Here is a 13,398-nt window from a genome sequence, read left to right as displayed (position 1 = left end):
GAAGGTTTACTGTAACAAATGTTGAATGGGAAGGCAAGAAATGAAATCCTTGCTCAGGTGTGGCAGGAGAATCGTCATATTTAATGATAATGATAACAGAAGAAAAGGGAGATGATATGGGAATAGTGAGTAGCAGTGGTGTGGGACGGAAACTATTAACGACTTGGGGGGGGGGGTGTGAGTGGAGGGGATTCTATATTGCTTAAACTGAAACTTTGGAAAAGCAGAAGTGGCAAATATTTTAATTGTTCACAGGTATGGGAACAGCAATGATACACTATACACTGGATCATCTGGAAGGTGGGAGAGGTGGGAGAGAAGAGGAATCCTTTAAAAAAAATTTAATATCATGGACAGCCATGTGAGGTTACCAAATGCAAATGTCACAAATAAAAGGAACTTCCTAACCCCATTGGCCCATTTCATAACCAAGAACACCCACTGCTTAACCGAGATTGGACATGATATCTGCCAAGCTCACTAACATTGCTTTGTTGGTGTAATGCGTTGTGGTCAGAACAGTGATGTCCTCAGAACGTTGTTCTTCACATAAAGTTTGTATGAGGTTATGAACCCACTTAAGGGAGAATTTGCCAACACAGACGTTTTTTTGCCGTGAGCAATGGAATCCTGAGTCCTATAATGGAATCCTGAGTCCCACTATCATGTGGGTGCTTCCGCTATTTCTTCACACCACCAGGGCTTTCACTTTCGTTCAGCTTAGTGGGTCATCGATATCATAAGGTGTCCCGAAACATGATTTTTCACTCTGCTTGAGTCTCAAATTATTTCATATTTGCTGCAATTGCACAAATCATGATGTAGCATCGACTGGTCGCTGTGTCTTTGTGCACCACATCCTTTGCATCAGAATCCTGACTGAATGGACTCTACCGAATGAGAGATAAAGCGCAGGTTTGGTGCTCGAGTAACATGGTAGCTTATTTCCTGTCAATCGTCCTATTTACACCACACGATACGAGTTGGCAAAATAGACAAAATATTGTGACATTGTTTATTTAAGATTAACTCTGGCAAGGTTATAAATGGAACCTCATGCGGCTACTACTGCAGGTATAGACCAATGACAGTCCAAATGAGGGAAGGTTATTTATTTATTTGTATACAGCTTGTGGCTGCTTGGCTGCATCATTTTCTGGGAGCTTGGCTATGCCACTGATGTATTGCCCCTGTTATCAATAAGCTGGTACTCATTTTGCTGACCACAGAAGGATAACAGGCTGAGTCAACCCTACCTGGTGTTAATTCAACAGCATGACAGGGGCTTGACATCAAGATCCAAGGATATTAAGCCAGCCACCTTAACCGTTAAGCCGACACCAGGCCTGGAAGGTTACTAACTGCATTAGAGCCTTACAAGGAATTAGCTTGGCCTAAGTAACAGCTAAAGTCTACTTTTGCGAAATATACAATCGAATCATTAATGTTCACATTACATACAACACAGCAGGCTCCATGATGTCACTGTCCCAGGTAGCGGTTTTAGTTCGGTGATATGTGATTGCATCAAATTTGGGACCAGACAGTTAAAAGGTGAACATCATATCAATTAGCTATTGTGATGAGCATCATTCTCTGATAGGAAAGTACATGCTGCTAACACAGCTTCCAAGGCAAGGAATACACTTGGTGGTTTGACCTTGCCTTCACAAGTGAAGTCCAGACAAAGAATATGCAATTCTCCCAGAGTACCAGCAGATAAAGGCCTGCATTTAAAAAAGGAACTGTGGGGCTTCTAAAACGTCTACAAGGGAGTATAAATCGTCCCTTCCAAAAGGGTGGCATACTCCATGACATGGCGGATTACCTGCAGAGCACTTATTGGAGTCAGATGCTATTCTGTCATCAACCGAACCCAGATCGGAGGACTCGAAGACAAATATGCTACATCTGAGCTATCACGTCAGTCCTTTTACATCAGTAATTTTCAATGACCTTTCTACGTCTCTGACGCGTAGGCTGAGAAGATTAAGTGTAAGTGTACACAGCCATTCGTGTGAAGCCATTATAAAGCAAACTCCAATTTCTTTCTGTGTGGCAGACAGCTGACATCTCGGACACCAATTTAGGCGTTGCTATGAAATTCGACACCCAAAAAACGTTTGAGTTTTATTTAATGTGAAAAACGTGAAGCATGATAACTCTCATGTAATCAGGTAAATCTGACATTTCAGTCCAAGACAGTACTATAAGGTGAAGCTGACATTTCAATCAAATGTTGGGAGTGGCACATTTTAAATACTTCCATGTGATGAACATTGTTCGTATACGCGTCATGATGACAGACAAAGCAAAAGTCACGAAGAGACTGATGGGATCGTTTAGCATCAAAATGAAGTCTCAAGATAAGCTATTCAGAGAAAACGCACTGCTTATTTGAAGCAATCTCAGAATCTATTCATTTGTGGATAATTTTGCAGAGATTCCTTGGAAGGACTGTTTTGTGGAAGTTCAAGTTGAGTGAAGTATGTTTGGACGAAGTCAAAAGTGGGGTTAAGCAATTGGTTCACTTTGTCTGCGTGTCTACAGAAGTCAGTTTATGATCGAGGAACAACTTGATTGCAATAGATTTTAATATTTTCAACATGAATCGGAAAACGAAGCTGTATTTCAGCAGTACTTTGGCTCTGAATTTGTCCCAATCGCGTATGCACAGAGATGAGCGAGATAATTGTTTTAGTCTGTCTGTCTGCTTGGCAGTCAAAATTGGAAATCATCCCAACCAGGAAACTTACTGTTTTTAGCAACGTGATAAAGAACACAAACAACAGGCACGAAGAACTAACGTATCGTGTTCAATAAGGTAATGTAAAAGACGCTCCATCATCGGTGGTAAACTTCCAAAAAAAAGACTTTTTTTTCGACAACCTTTAAAATCTTCATTTTATTTCAATTGAATTATATACCTGAACACTGAAGAACACAAATCACCTTTTGGCACTTTCAAAAACATTCTGTTTAGCAGTACTGTACTTGGAAAAAAAAGAATGCCCGGAGGGCAGAATAACTGAGTAAAAAAGATGGGAATCTGCATTAATTCCATCTCATGCTCTGAGCCTTGAAGGCAGAATATCTGCTGGAGATTCTACATTCTCACAAACATGGCGTCGCTTAGCGCTGTGTGGTTACGGTCACGACTGAATTATGAAAGGTTCGCGAACAAAACGAACATAGGTCGTGCTCGGAAATGCAAAGCAAGAGTTTAGAAGACTCTTCTCATGTCCTTTTTCTCAAGAGTGTGTGGCGTAAGGCATTCTATGAATTCTCTAGTTACCCCGGAGGATGAAGGTTATATTTTCACCCCCTGTATGATATTCTGTCTGTGTGTGAGCAAGATATCTGAAAAAGTTATAGATTAATTTGGACTAAATTTGGTGGACAGGTTGGGTGTGTGACGAGAACAAATTGATTTGATTTTGGTGAAGATCCGGTTCCAGATCCAGATACTCGAATTTTTAAAAAAGTGATTCATCACCATTGAGAGATAGGGCCACAAACGATATATAACAAGATATCCAAAAAGTTATGGATGGAATCAAATGAAACCTGATGGACAGTTTGAATGTTTGACAAGGGCGAATTGATTAGATTTTGGTGAGGATCGAGATCCAGATATTAGTTTTTAAGTGATTCTTCACTATTCAGAGGTAGGGCCAAAAATTATATACAAAGTATAACACAATATCACAAAAAGTTATGGACGGATTTGTACGAAACCTGGTGGACATGTTGGGTGTGTGACTGACATATTGATTCTAATTTGGTGAAGATCCAAAGCCAGATACTGTAATCTTTTTTTTTTTTAATTTCTAAGTGACTTTTCACCATCGAGCGACGGGCCCAAAAACTATGTTTACATGATATCACAAAACGTTGTGGACAGATTATGACAAAACTAGGTGGATGAGTTGGTTAGGTGAAAAAAACAAGCCGATTAAATTTTGGTGAAGGTCCGTTTGCAGATCCGTCCTATCAGTGTGATACAAAACTTAATCTGTTCAGCCTGGTGGAGGTATATTCTCTCCCAAGTGCCGTTCTAGTTCACTATGTTTCATTAAAATAGATTCTTAAGGACGGTTCATTTAAGGTAGCATACAGTCTCAGATATGGTGTAAGGTAGGGCAAAACCCTCCGTTCTCTCCTCCAAAACTCCAGTAGATATACATACATATACATACATACATACATACATACATACATACATACATACATACATAGAAACACTTCCTCCTGTTTCCTCTTGTTCATTACATTTTTCATTTGAAATACTGTTGGTAAGGGGGTGTGGGGAGGACATCTTCCCACATCTTATTAGCCCCCCATTGGACTTAGCCCGAAGTGGGGGCTTATATTGCCCCTTGGATTGCGTTGGGTCTCGTCCGTTCGTAGCCATATCTCGGACAGGTACGGACGGACCAATTTTGCTCAAACTTCGCACAAAAACAATATATGACGGGATACATTAGCAGATCATTTTGTTTCGCGATTCGATAAAAGATGGCCGACTGGCGGCAATTTTAGTTGTAAAACCCTGATGTTGAAGACGTCCTCAACCATTTCTCGGTCAAACTTGTCAAAATTACAAAAACCACAGGGGCTTCGACATTTTATGTCGTTTTCTCATTATTCTATCATAAAACGAGTCTGAGGGAAAATGTGAGGTGTTTGATTCCACTGTTCACTTTTACTCGTATATCTTGCATTGTATATAAATTCACCGTGATTTTCTGATTTCAAAATAAACATCAAATGATGATATAAGTTTGTTGAGATACCAAAACAAGTTTGGCTGACATTTACGTCTCAGCATTTACATCTGGACACTGCAATCCTAGATTCAGTACCATGGTAGTTACCATATTGTGTTAACTTGTCCATTATCTCCTCTTGGCCTTGTACATTGATTATTAGAGTAAATGATCTCTCCTAATGTTATAGTCCTGCACTTGAGACATTTCCAAGCTCCATAGAGGAAAAAAGAAAACCCCAAAACAAAATCATGATAATTAGCTCCCCTCTGGAGTGGAACATTTGTGCTTACACGTACATGCTCATGAAAGTGATAGATAATTTAATTGTATAATAACATGTACAATGTTAAGAAGGTACTCTCACGACTGGCCATGTTTTACTGTTAAACCCGTGGCATTTCATCCTGGAAGATGAAAGGAATAGACAGACTAAGGGCAATGGGAGGCATTCCGAGCAAGGCCTGGCCAAACGGTCGTAAAGTGTACCTTACAGAGGCGACCGAGAGTGCGCTTGAGGGTAGGCCAGAGGCCTATGAAGAGCTTGTAAAGCGGCGGGGGCCGAGGCGTCTGTCTCACCATTCCTGGCGCCTCAGTTCTCGTGGGGAGGTTCCGGTCCCTATTAGCAAGGCCTGGTAAACAGTATTCGGTTGTTGCTGCTTGTTTTACTGCATTTACCCTGGACTTGAGCCTTGTAAAAAGTTCCTCGGTGTCTGCCTTTTGCCATCATCTTCGTATTTTTATTACTCTCTCAACCCCTACTCCGGCTTTTAGCTACCGGATGTCTGTCGGCTGAATGTTCAAGAGGCAGCTCCCCCTGTTCTGAAGCAATTCCTTAAACCGGTGTGTCTTAGACACCTCGCTGAAGATGAATGTGCGAGCTCAGATGATCACTTTCAATCTCAAGTGTGTGCACGGTATTAAATCAGAAGCTACGTGAGGAAACGCATCATTTCATTGGAACACTTGTTTTGTGTGAAAAGTTTGACAAGATGGTGAAGAGGTAGCACACTCAACTCTGAGTTGCCGAGCTTGAGTTTGATTCTCGGCCCGAATACCAAATATTGGATTGCTGTTTCAGAGGCAGGTCATTGGTTGCGTTACAAAGTGTACCATCACGCAGGTGGACGTTAAGCTGGGCGATCCTCCTGCTCGCATTCGTTGATGAATGTAAAAAAAAATCCCACGATGTCTTTCATAAAGAGTAAATAACTAATCGCCCACACCATCAAGGCATTACACATTCCTGTCCTGACTACCTTTGGAAAGGCAAACCAGCCAGTATGATCCTTGCCGTGGGGCTGCTTCGACAGTGCCGAACCTGCCTTTGGCAGAGAACTAGAGGGAGATTGTATGAAGATGCTGAACAACGAAAAATGCCAAAAAAAGTAAAGAAAATGTTTATTTGAAGGCTTTCAGCTGCATGAGGGTCAGAAATTCTAATTGCCCCTTGGATTGCATCAGTCAAGCTGTTTGGCCATTGCATGCTTGACCATTGAATGTGGCATAGGACAATGCATTTCCATATGATCCAAAGTGTAAATAGAGACATTGTTTGCAAGATTCTCTCCTATTTGCATCCTAATCTGAAATGGACTCTTCGTATTATGGTCGATGGATAACGGGACTTCATGTCCAGCTCATAAGTGCAGAATGACCCCCACTCCCTCCTTCCTCATCTTCAGCGGTTGTTGACATGAGCTGGAATAGGATGAACAAACATTATGGTTACATCATCAATCTCAGAAAAGACAGCAAAATTTATCCTTGTGGTGCTTTCCAACGCACTCTAACAATTGGGTCCATAAGGGCTCGAGTGCCAACTGCAATCAGTCCCTAATCAATTAATAATTTCTATCTCAAACTTGCCTGCACCGTGACTTTACGCTCATTTGTGCAGGTCTTGGTGATTTATCTATCTTTGGTTGTCTGATAAAAAGCTTTTCTTTTTCAGGTTCTTTGAAGGAAAAGAACAAAGGTTTCTGGAAGTGGGAGGGTGAAACAGAGACTTCAGCAAATATACTGAAAAAAGAAGCCGGTAAGAAACATTTTGCTTCCGTAACATTTTCCGCCAGCCTCAACCCTTGTCTCTACTACCTTATGATTGTGATCTAAACTCCTTAACACACCATCTAGGACAAGGCCTAATGGAAGCCTTAATCCTCACACTAACCCTAACCCCCAATTACACTGCCTTTGCAGTCAGCGATTCTCCAATGTAACGGGAATGTTAGAAGAGTATTCTAGAGAGAAGAGGTGTAAATGGCTGGTCAGGTGAGAGGGTGAATTGATACAGCAAAGGCAATTTAAGGGGAAAAAAGTGAGTTGTCAGCACAGCACTGAAAAACTGTTAATGGAATGTTGACAGTAACCCACCCCCAGTCCCCCTTCACTCACCCCCACCCCCCACCAGCACTCCTTGTCTCACCCACCTTGGAGCTGAGCCTGAGGTTGAGCATTGAATGCGCCGGGCCCGGTGAGTGGTACACGAGAACCACCGCTTCCCAGGTGAGGGCTCAACCTCACTGTCGGGCGCCTCAGTTGATCCAGGTCGCAGAGACGGTCCGGAAAGAGAGACCCCCCAGCTTTTATTCCTGGTTCTTCCATTCTCTGCCGGTGTCCTATGGGATAATGGAGGGACAACAGTTATGATGTTGCTTTTAATCAATCATGTCAATTATTCAGAAAACTAAAGCTGTTTTATGAAAATGAAAGGTTAATTTGGTGATAACGAGTGGAGGTGGTGGTTTAATTGATGGGATTTAAAGAACCACAATCTGACGGTTTATGCAGAAAGTTGCAACTTGGAATAAGACAAAAGTTGCTGACAATTATCATGAAAATTTAGACATGAAAATGAACATGAGTCCCCAGTCCATCATATGCACGAGCAAGGGAGGCAAGAAAGGATGGAATGTTACACACAAAGGCAAATTATATGGTTATGGAGCAGGTCTGGGTAAAGAGTTTGAGGTCGAAAGTTTCAGGTATTAAAAGTGTGGGGATAATTAACATGTTCATATTTAACATCATCATTATTATTATCTTCACAACAGTTGATGCAAATATTCTGAGAAACAACGATCTTTTATTTCCTAGCATTGAGTGAATGGAACATTAAATAATATCAGGTTCAAGCAAATGTCAAGTCATGAAGCAGCCAATCCAGGGTAACCCCGATCAAGACCCACATTCCGGCAGTCAGGCGCCCACTCTCCCCCCCAAAAAAAATCGGGGCAAGGGAATCGGGCCACTCCATACAACAAGCTGCTCAAAACCGCAGTCTCCGCAAGGCTAACCATCCTCCATGGGCCATTCGGGGGCGCCTGGGGGCTTTTGTCTTTTTAATGGATATCATCCTAGAACAAGAGGGATGTCAAGAATGGCTATCCGCTACGTCTGTCTCTGCCCGTCTCCAAAGGCAAGTTGGCCACACCTTTCACACGTGGATAACAGGATTCGACTGAACCAGCATGACTGAATGTGGAACGGCAAGTTTCAGAGCAAATTGATTGAAGGCAATTTGCTGTCCCGGCGGAATGGTACGGATAAAACACTAAAACACAAATTGTAACATGAAACTACTGTTTCAGCCCCAATTGTCAACTGATGTAATTTATTTTTCCTTAATGCGCATCACTTTTAGGCAGGAATGCGAGATGCACGCGCCTTGTTTCCTCGACTTAATTTGAAGGACGTGTTCGGAACGTAGGCAGGTAGAGAGGGATGTCTGGATGGGCAAAGGCATTGGTGAAAACTTTCTGGATTCATATTTTGGGGTGCTCAGAGACTTGTTTTCATAATGTCGGTAAAATGGTGGATAAAAAGGTGAGTTCATAAGCAAATAGGAAGGCATATAGATAGATAGGTGTGTAGCTGATGTGAGTGTGCAGGAAGACGGACAATCCAGTTGGAAGGGTAGTGCTGGTAAACCACTCACTGCGGGGCTCCCTTGGTCCGTCCACCGTGACTTTGATCGCTCGGTGGTATGTAGCCACCTGTGGAGGGTTGCTGAATACCGTGATGGTGAGAGTAAAACTCTTTCCTGCAAAAGGAGTATATGGAGACTTTGTGTTTTTTTTTTTTTAAGTGGGTTACAAGAACAACGTATCACAGCTGTCATTAGTTTAGCCTTCTTAAGGAATAAAGTCAAAACACCAATAGTAACACGTTTTCAGATGGCAGAAAATTCAAATGTATCTGCTGAGAGAATGTAAAAATAGGAGGATCTACATTTGTGTACATGGAGACGGGGAGGTGGGTGAGGTTGAGAAAGAACAAAATTCAGAAATGAAAGGCTGGGGAAGTTGAAGATGAAGGGAGAGAGTAGTAGAAAGGTTCTTCGTTGGAAGTCGAATTAAAGGTAAGGGCAGCAGGTGATGAAAAATCCCACTATTTTCCGTGCATAATACGTTTGAATATCAGATGAGTATGCATGAAATGATATGGAATGAGTGGATAAAAACAGCCGGTTTCACTGCAGCAGTTGGAAGGAGCATGTAGAAGGTGACCATAGAAATTACAGAACGGTCGTGGGTATTGGTGAGCGTTGAAGATAACACGACCATTGCCTATCCACTGGTATGAATGTGCCCCTTGTCATAGTTACGAGTGACACTGCAGTCACTGTAAGAACAATATCCCATGAGTGAAACTCCCCTTTATTTGTGAAGGATAACATTGTTTCAAATTCTCTGTGTGATTTATTATCTTTTTTATTCTATGAGCTTGACAGATGCATTATCAATTGCCATTTTTGGGGGAACCGATACAAACTGTGACCATGCACTGTATATTCACCATGTTACATCACATATAAACTGGATATCGACAGTGGAAGCTGCCTCATATCAGCACGTGAAGTTTCTCCACCCTGTTTCCCCCCATTAACGCATTGTCCTCCACCCCCCTTGAGATAGTCACCATGAATAATATGAACAGCTGCTTATTATAAACATTTTCCCATTAACTCGGATGTTGACATGAAGAAGCTTCGACTCTCTTGAACAAAAAGAACATATATATATATATATATATATATATATATATATATATATATATATATATATATATATATATATATATATTTGAGAATGTAATGTGTGTAGTTGTAGACGACATGTTATATCTATGGATAAGAGTCATGTTTTGCTTGTTTTAGATCTGGCAACATTGAGCGTATGATGTCAGCAGAGCAGTTCCAAGATGGCATGCACCAGGGAGGAGCAAGTCAGTCAGTGAGTCAGAGTGGTTTGAAAGAACATATATATATATATATATATATATATATATATATATATATATATATATATATATATATATATATATATATATATATATATATATATATATCGAAAGTTCCTGTGTTGAGTGAACTTTTTCACATTTAGTGGGGACGAGGACACCAGAGTTCGTCACCACGTTTGTGAAAAACAGGTTTTCAATGTGGTCCTATTAATTTGGATGAAAGAAACATGAACTTAAAGGTGATCCTAACAGCTGATCTCTCTAAAGGTCAGGGGAGGTCAACTAGTGGCTCTACAGGTGTCAAATTTCAAATTGATATATAACTAGTCGCTTCATGTCCAAATAGCATGAGACTTTATTCTCAGGCGTGACTCGTTTTACTCAAATTTGACCGAATTTTAAGGTCAGAAAGGGTAATGAGGTAAATTTTTCGACATTAGGATACCACGGCATCTTGGGATTCAAAATGAATGCTTTGATAAGACAAATGATTTGGGTACACGATATGCTTTATTTCATTAGACAGCAAAATAAATGTGATATAATTAAACGTATTTATATAAACTATGAGAAATACCACAATTTTGCAAAGCAATTTTGTGCAACGCTTATTTGCCCTAATGTGTATTTTGCTATTTTCACATAATGGACTGGGACCCTATGTGTAGTCATTGAAAGAGACACAGGGGAGAAACTTAACTGTTCCCACTCAAGCAATGATTCCGCTCATGAACCCACATATCAGGACCTTTTGGCATTTTGCACTGCGATTCAAGGGGTTGGGTGAAATTTCACACTGAATACCCTGAACTGTGGAAAGAGAAAAAGGGCATCATGGCACACGTCATGTCAGAGGCAATTCTTGGCTGACAAGCTACAAAGGGCAGAATCCAAAAGCAAGACAAAAACGACTTCTCAAGAATATCCTCTCAACAGCTTGACCAATTTCAAAAGCAAAAGTGCTTTTTTCTGCCAGAAGGACAAAGCAAAAAATCTCCATAAATGCTCCACGATAAATGTGGACAAGTGAATGAGAAAGATGGTCTATGCACTGAAAGATGAATGCTTGATCAGTATCCTGGTGGAGGGTGATGCCATTGCTCTGGATATTCGAAGAAAAAGGCAAATATTCTGAATGATCCAAACAAATGGAACCAGATTCTCACAGATTTGTCTTACAAAGAATAACTTTTTGAGATATATATTTTTAATCAAATGAAGCCATGAAATGCCACTTCCATCCTGTCGGTAAGAATCTCCACATCATGTCAAAGGACCATGTCGTGCACATTGGACGTGGAAATAAAACGATGGAACTGTCAAATCATGAAGAGGCAGATACAAGAATATTGCACTTCAAACTTGTGATTCCAATGTAGTCCTTACAGGAGATAATGATGTCATTGTTATTATCATCAGATAGTCCAGCATTTATGATCACAAAATCCTGCAGCTGATCTCTGAGTGGTAGAATTTGGGAGTGGTAGAAACCATCGATTCCTTCACATGAATGCTCTTGTTGAGCAAATGGGTCCAGAGAGATGCACTGATTTAATCACTTTCCATGCTGTGTTAGGATGTAGCACAACTGCCGGATTAAAGACAAAAAGGCAAACAATTTTGATGGACACCATGGGAGAAACATCCTGAAGTGACGACGTATTTGCAAAAGCATACTGATGCCCCAAGCCTGGTGTTGGCTGAGCAGCTAGGGTGGCTGGCTTAGGGTCCTGAGCTTGGGCCCAATTGGCTGCTGAATTAACACCAGGTGGAGTTGACTCAGCCTGTCATCCTTCCGAGGTTGGCGAAATAAGTACCAGTGTCCTGATATCGGGGCACAGAATCGGTGGCATCGTCGCACCCCAACAAAATGATGGCTATCCGGCAGCCAAGCTGCCAAACACAAGAACAGAATAGAACCTGTGCCCCTTCCAGTCTTTAGAGGAAGATGAACTAGAGATGATCGGATACTTCCTGTGCCGCCTCTATGATCCAACATGTCAATTTTAACATCATGAACATGCTCATCCAAAATAGTCACGATATGCAACGGATTCCACCAACACAGGGACGCTCTATCAGGCATCAATCTGGGGCATAAGCCGTCTGGCATCGCATCCAGATAAAGAGCCCTATTCTTTCGAATTACGAGAAGAAAACGGATGCGTTATCCCAATTGGGACATCCCAAGGCACAGCCCTTGAAGTGTTTCAGCAGAAGATCAAGTGTGCCTGTCAAAAGCTTTGCAAAGTTCTGTGCAAATGCAAAAAGTCTGGTGTGTACCAAACTAGATAAATTTCCCTGGACAGATTCATGACTCCTCTGAGCCTACGAAGCCCAATCTTCTACTATGTTGTACTTCTACAATCTCTTCTTTTTCTAATTATGTATTTCTGCCAAAAAGGAAGTCTTGTGATTTTTTTTTTTTCCAATAATGTGTTACTCTTTTAAACATCTTTATTTTGCTGTGTATCAGACTTGGTGGTGTAATGGTCAGTGCATCTGCCATGAGTCTGGCAGGTTGGTGGTTCAAACCCTGGTAAAGTCCTACCAAAGAGTTTTTTTTTAAAATGGTACATTTTACTTTCTTGCTTCACATTCAGCATTTAAAAGAACAGAACATCAACAAACAATGCTGGGAACGCAATGGCAAACAACCCAGTATGATCCCTGTCATGAAAATGCTTCAGCATCACCAATGCTCTGTAAAGAGTATGGTGCATCAAATCAAATCAAATTTTGCTGTGCAATGTAATAAAACATCTTGTCATGTGTCTGAATGATTTGTCTTGTCAAAACATTCATTTTGATACCCAACATGCCTCGTTTTCCTGATGTTGAGTAATTGACCTCAGGTAATTACTTACCCTTTGTGACCTCAAAATTATGTCAAACCTGAGTAAGATTAGAAAAAAAACAACAACAGGACTGTGGTGTTTGTCTTCTCTCCCTGTTTATTTTGACACCAAACATGACTAGGTTTATAGGAACTTTAAATTTGACCCATGTTGACTCACTGGTTCTCCCCTGACCCTGAGAGAGAGGTCAGCTGGTTGGGTCACCGTTGGATTTTTGATTTTTGTTCCTTGGGTCCAATTTAATGGAACCATATTGAAGAATCGCTTTTCACAGGTGTAGTAACAAACTCTGAATGATACAATGGGTCCTCGTCTCCACTGATTAACTCTGTTGAGGAATTTACTCTCTTTGAATGTTGTTGTTCATATGCAGCATGTGCCATTGGGTTAACATCAGTTCTCACAGGGGCGTGACAGTGCCACTGAGTCAGTGCCCCCTGTAGGATAGAGCAGGAACTTGGCCAAGGCTCCAGCGATAGCTTGCATACTCAGGACACCATGGAATCTTTGAATGTCCACCAACT

The 13,398-nt window shown here is 41.2% G+C and overlaps 2 protein-coding genes across 4 annotated transcripts in view; one reads left to right on the top strand and one right to left on the bottom strand.

Moving 5' to 3' along the window:
- Window positions 1-13,398, top strand: part of LOC147034264 (uncharacterized) — a 198,603-nt gene that overhangs the window by 33,199 nt on the left and 152,006 nt on the right. Inside the window, exons 2-3 of one of the 2 annotated variants that reach the window (XR_015057748.1) lie at window positions 6,724-6,807; window positions 9,931-10,006. The gene's annotated coding sequence lies outside the window, so the exon portion shown is untranslated. The remainder of the gene's footprint in view (window positions 1-6,723; window positions 6,808-9,930; window positions 10,007-13,398) is intronic. The other variant, XR_015057746.1, reaches the window with a different exon arrangement.
- LOC147034266 (runt-related transcription factor 3-like) overlaps window positions 1-13,398 on the bottom strand; it is a 57,620-nt gene that overhangs the window by 1,569 nt on the left and 42,653 nt on the right. For both annotated transcript variants that reach the window (XM_085879544.1, XM_085879554.1), the window contains exons 3-4: window positions 8,710-8,814; window positions 7,202-7,390 (exon numbers count right to left, since the gene is read on the bottom strand). In XM_085879544.1, the coding sequence (XP_085735670.1) occupies window positions 7,202-7,390; window positions 8,710-8,814 (294 nt within the window). The remainder of the gene's footprint in view (window positions 1-7,201; window positions 7,391-8,709; window positions 8,815-13,398) is intronic.

Source organism: Eptatretus burgeri, chromosome 1, assembly GCF_056783735.1.
Source record: "Eptatretus burgeri isolate ZD-2024b chromosome 1, Ebu_testis_v1, whole genome shotgun sequence".
Lineage (NCBI taxonomy): Eukaryota > Metazoa > Chordata > Myxini > Myxiniformes > Myxinidae > Eptatretus > Eptatretus burgeri.
Note: the sequence above shows the minus strand (reverse complement) of the source record. Positions and strands in the feature narration are given on the sequence as shown.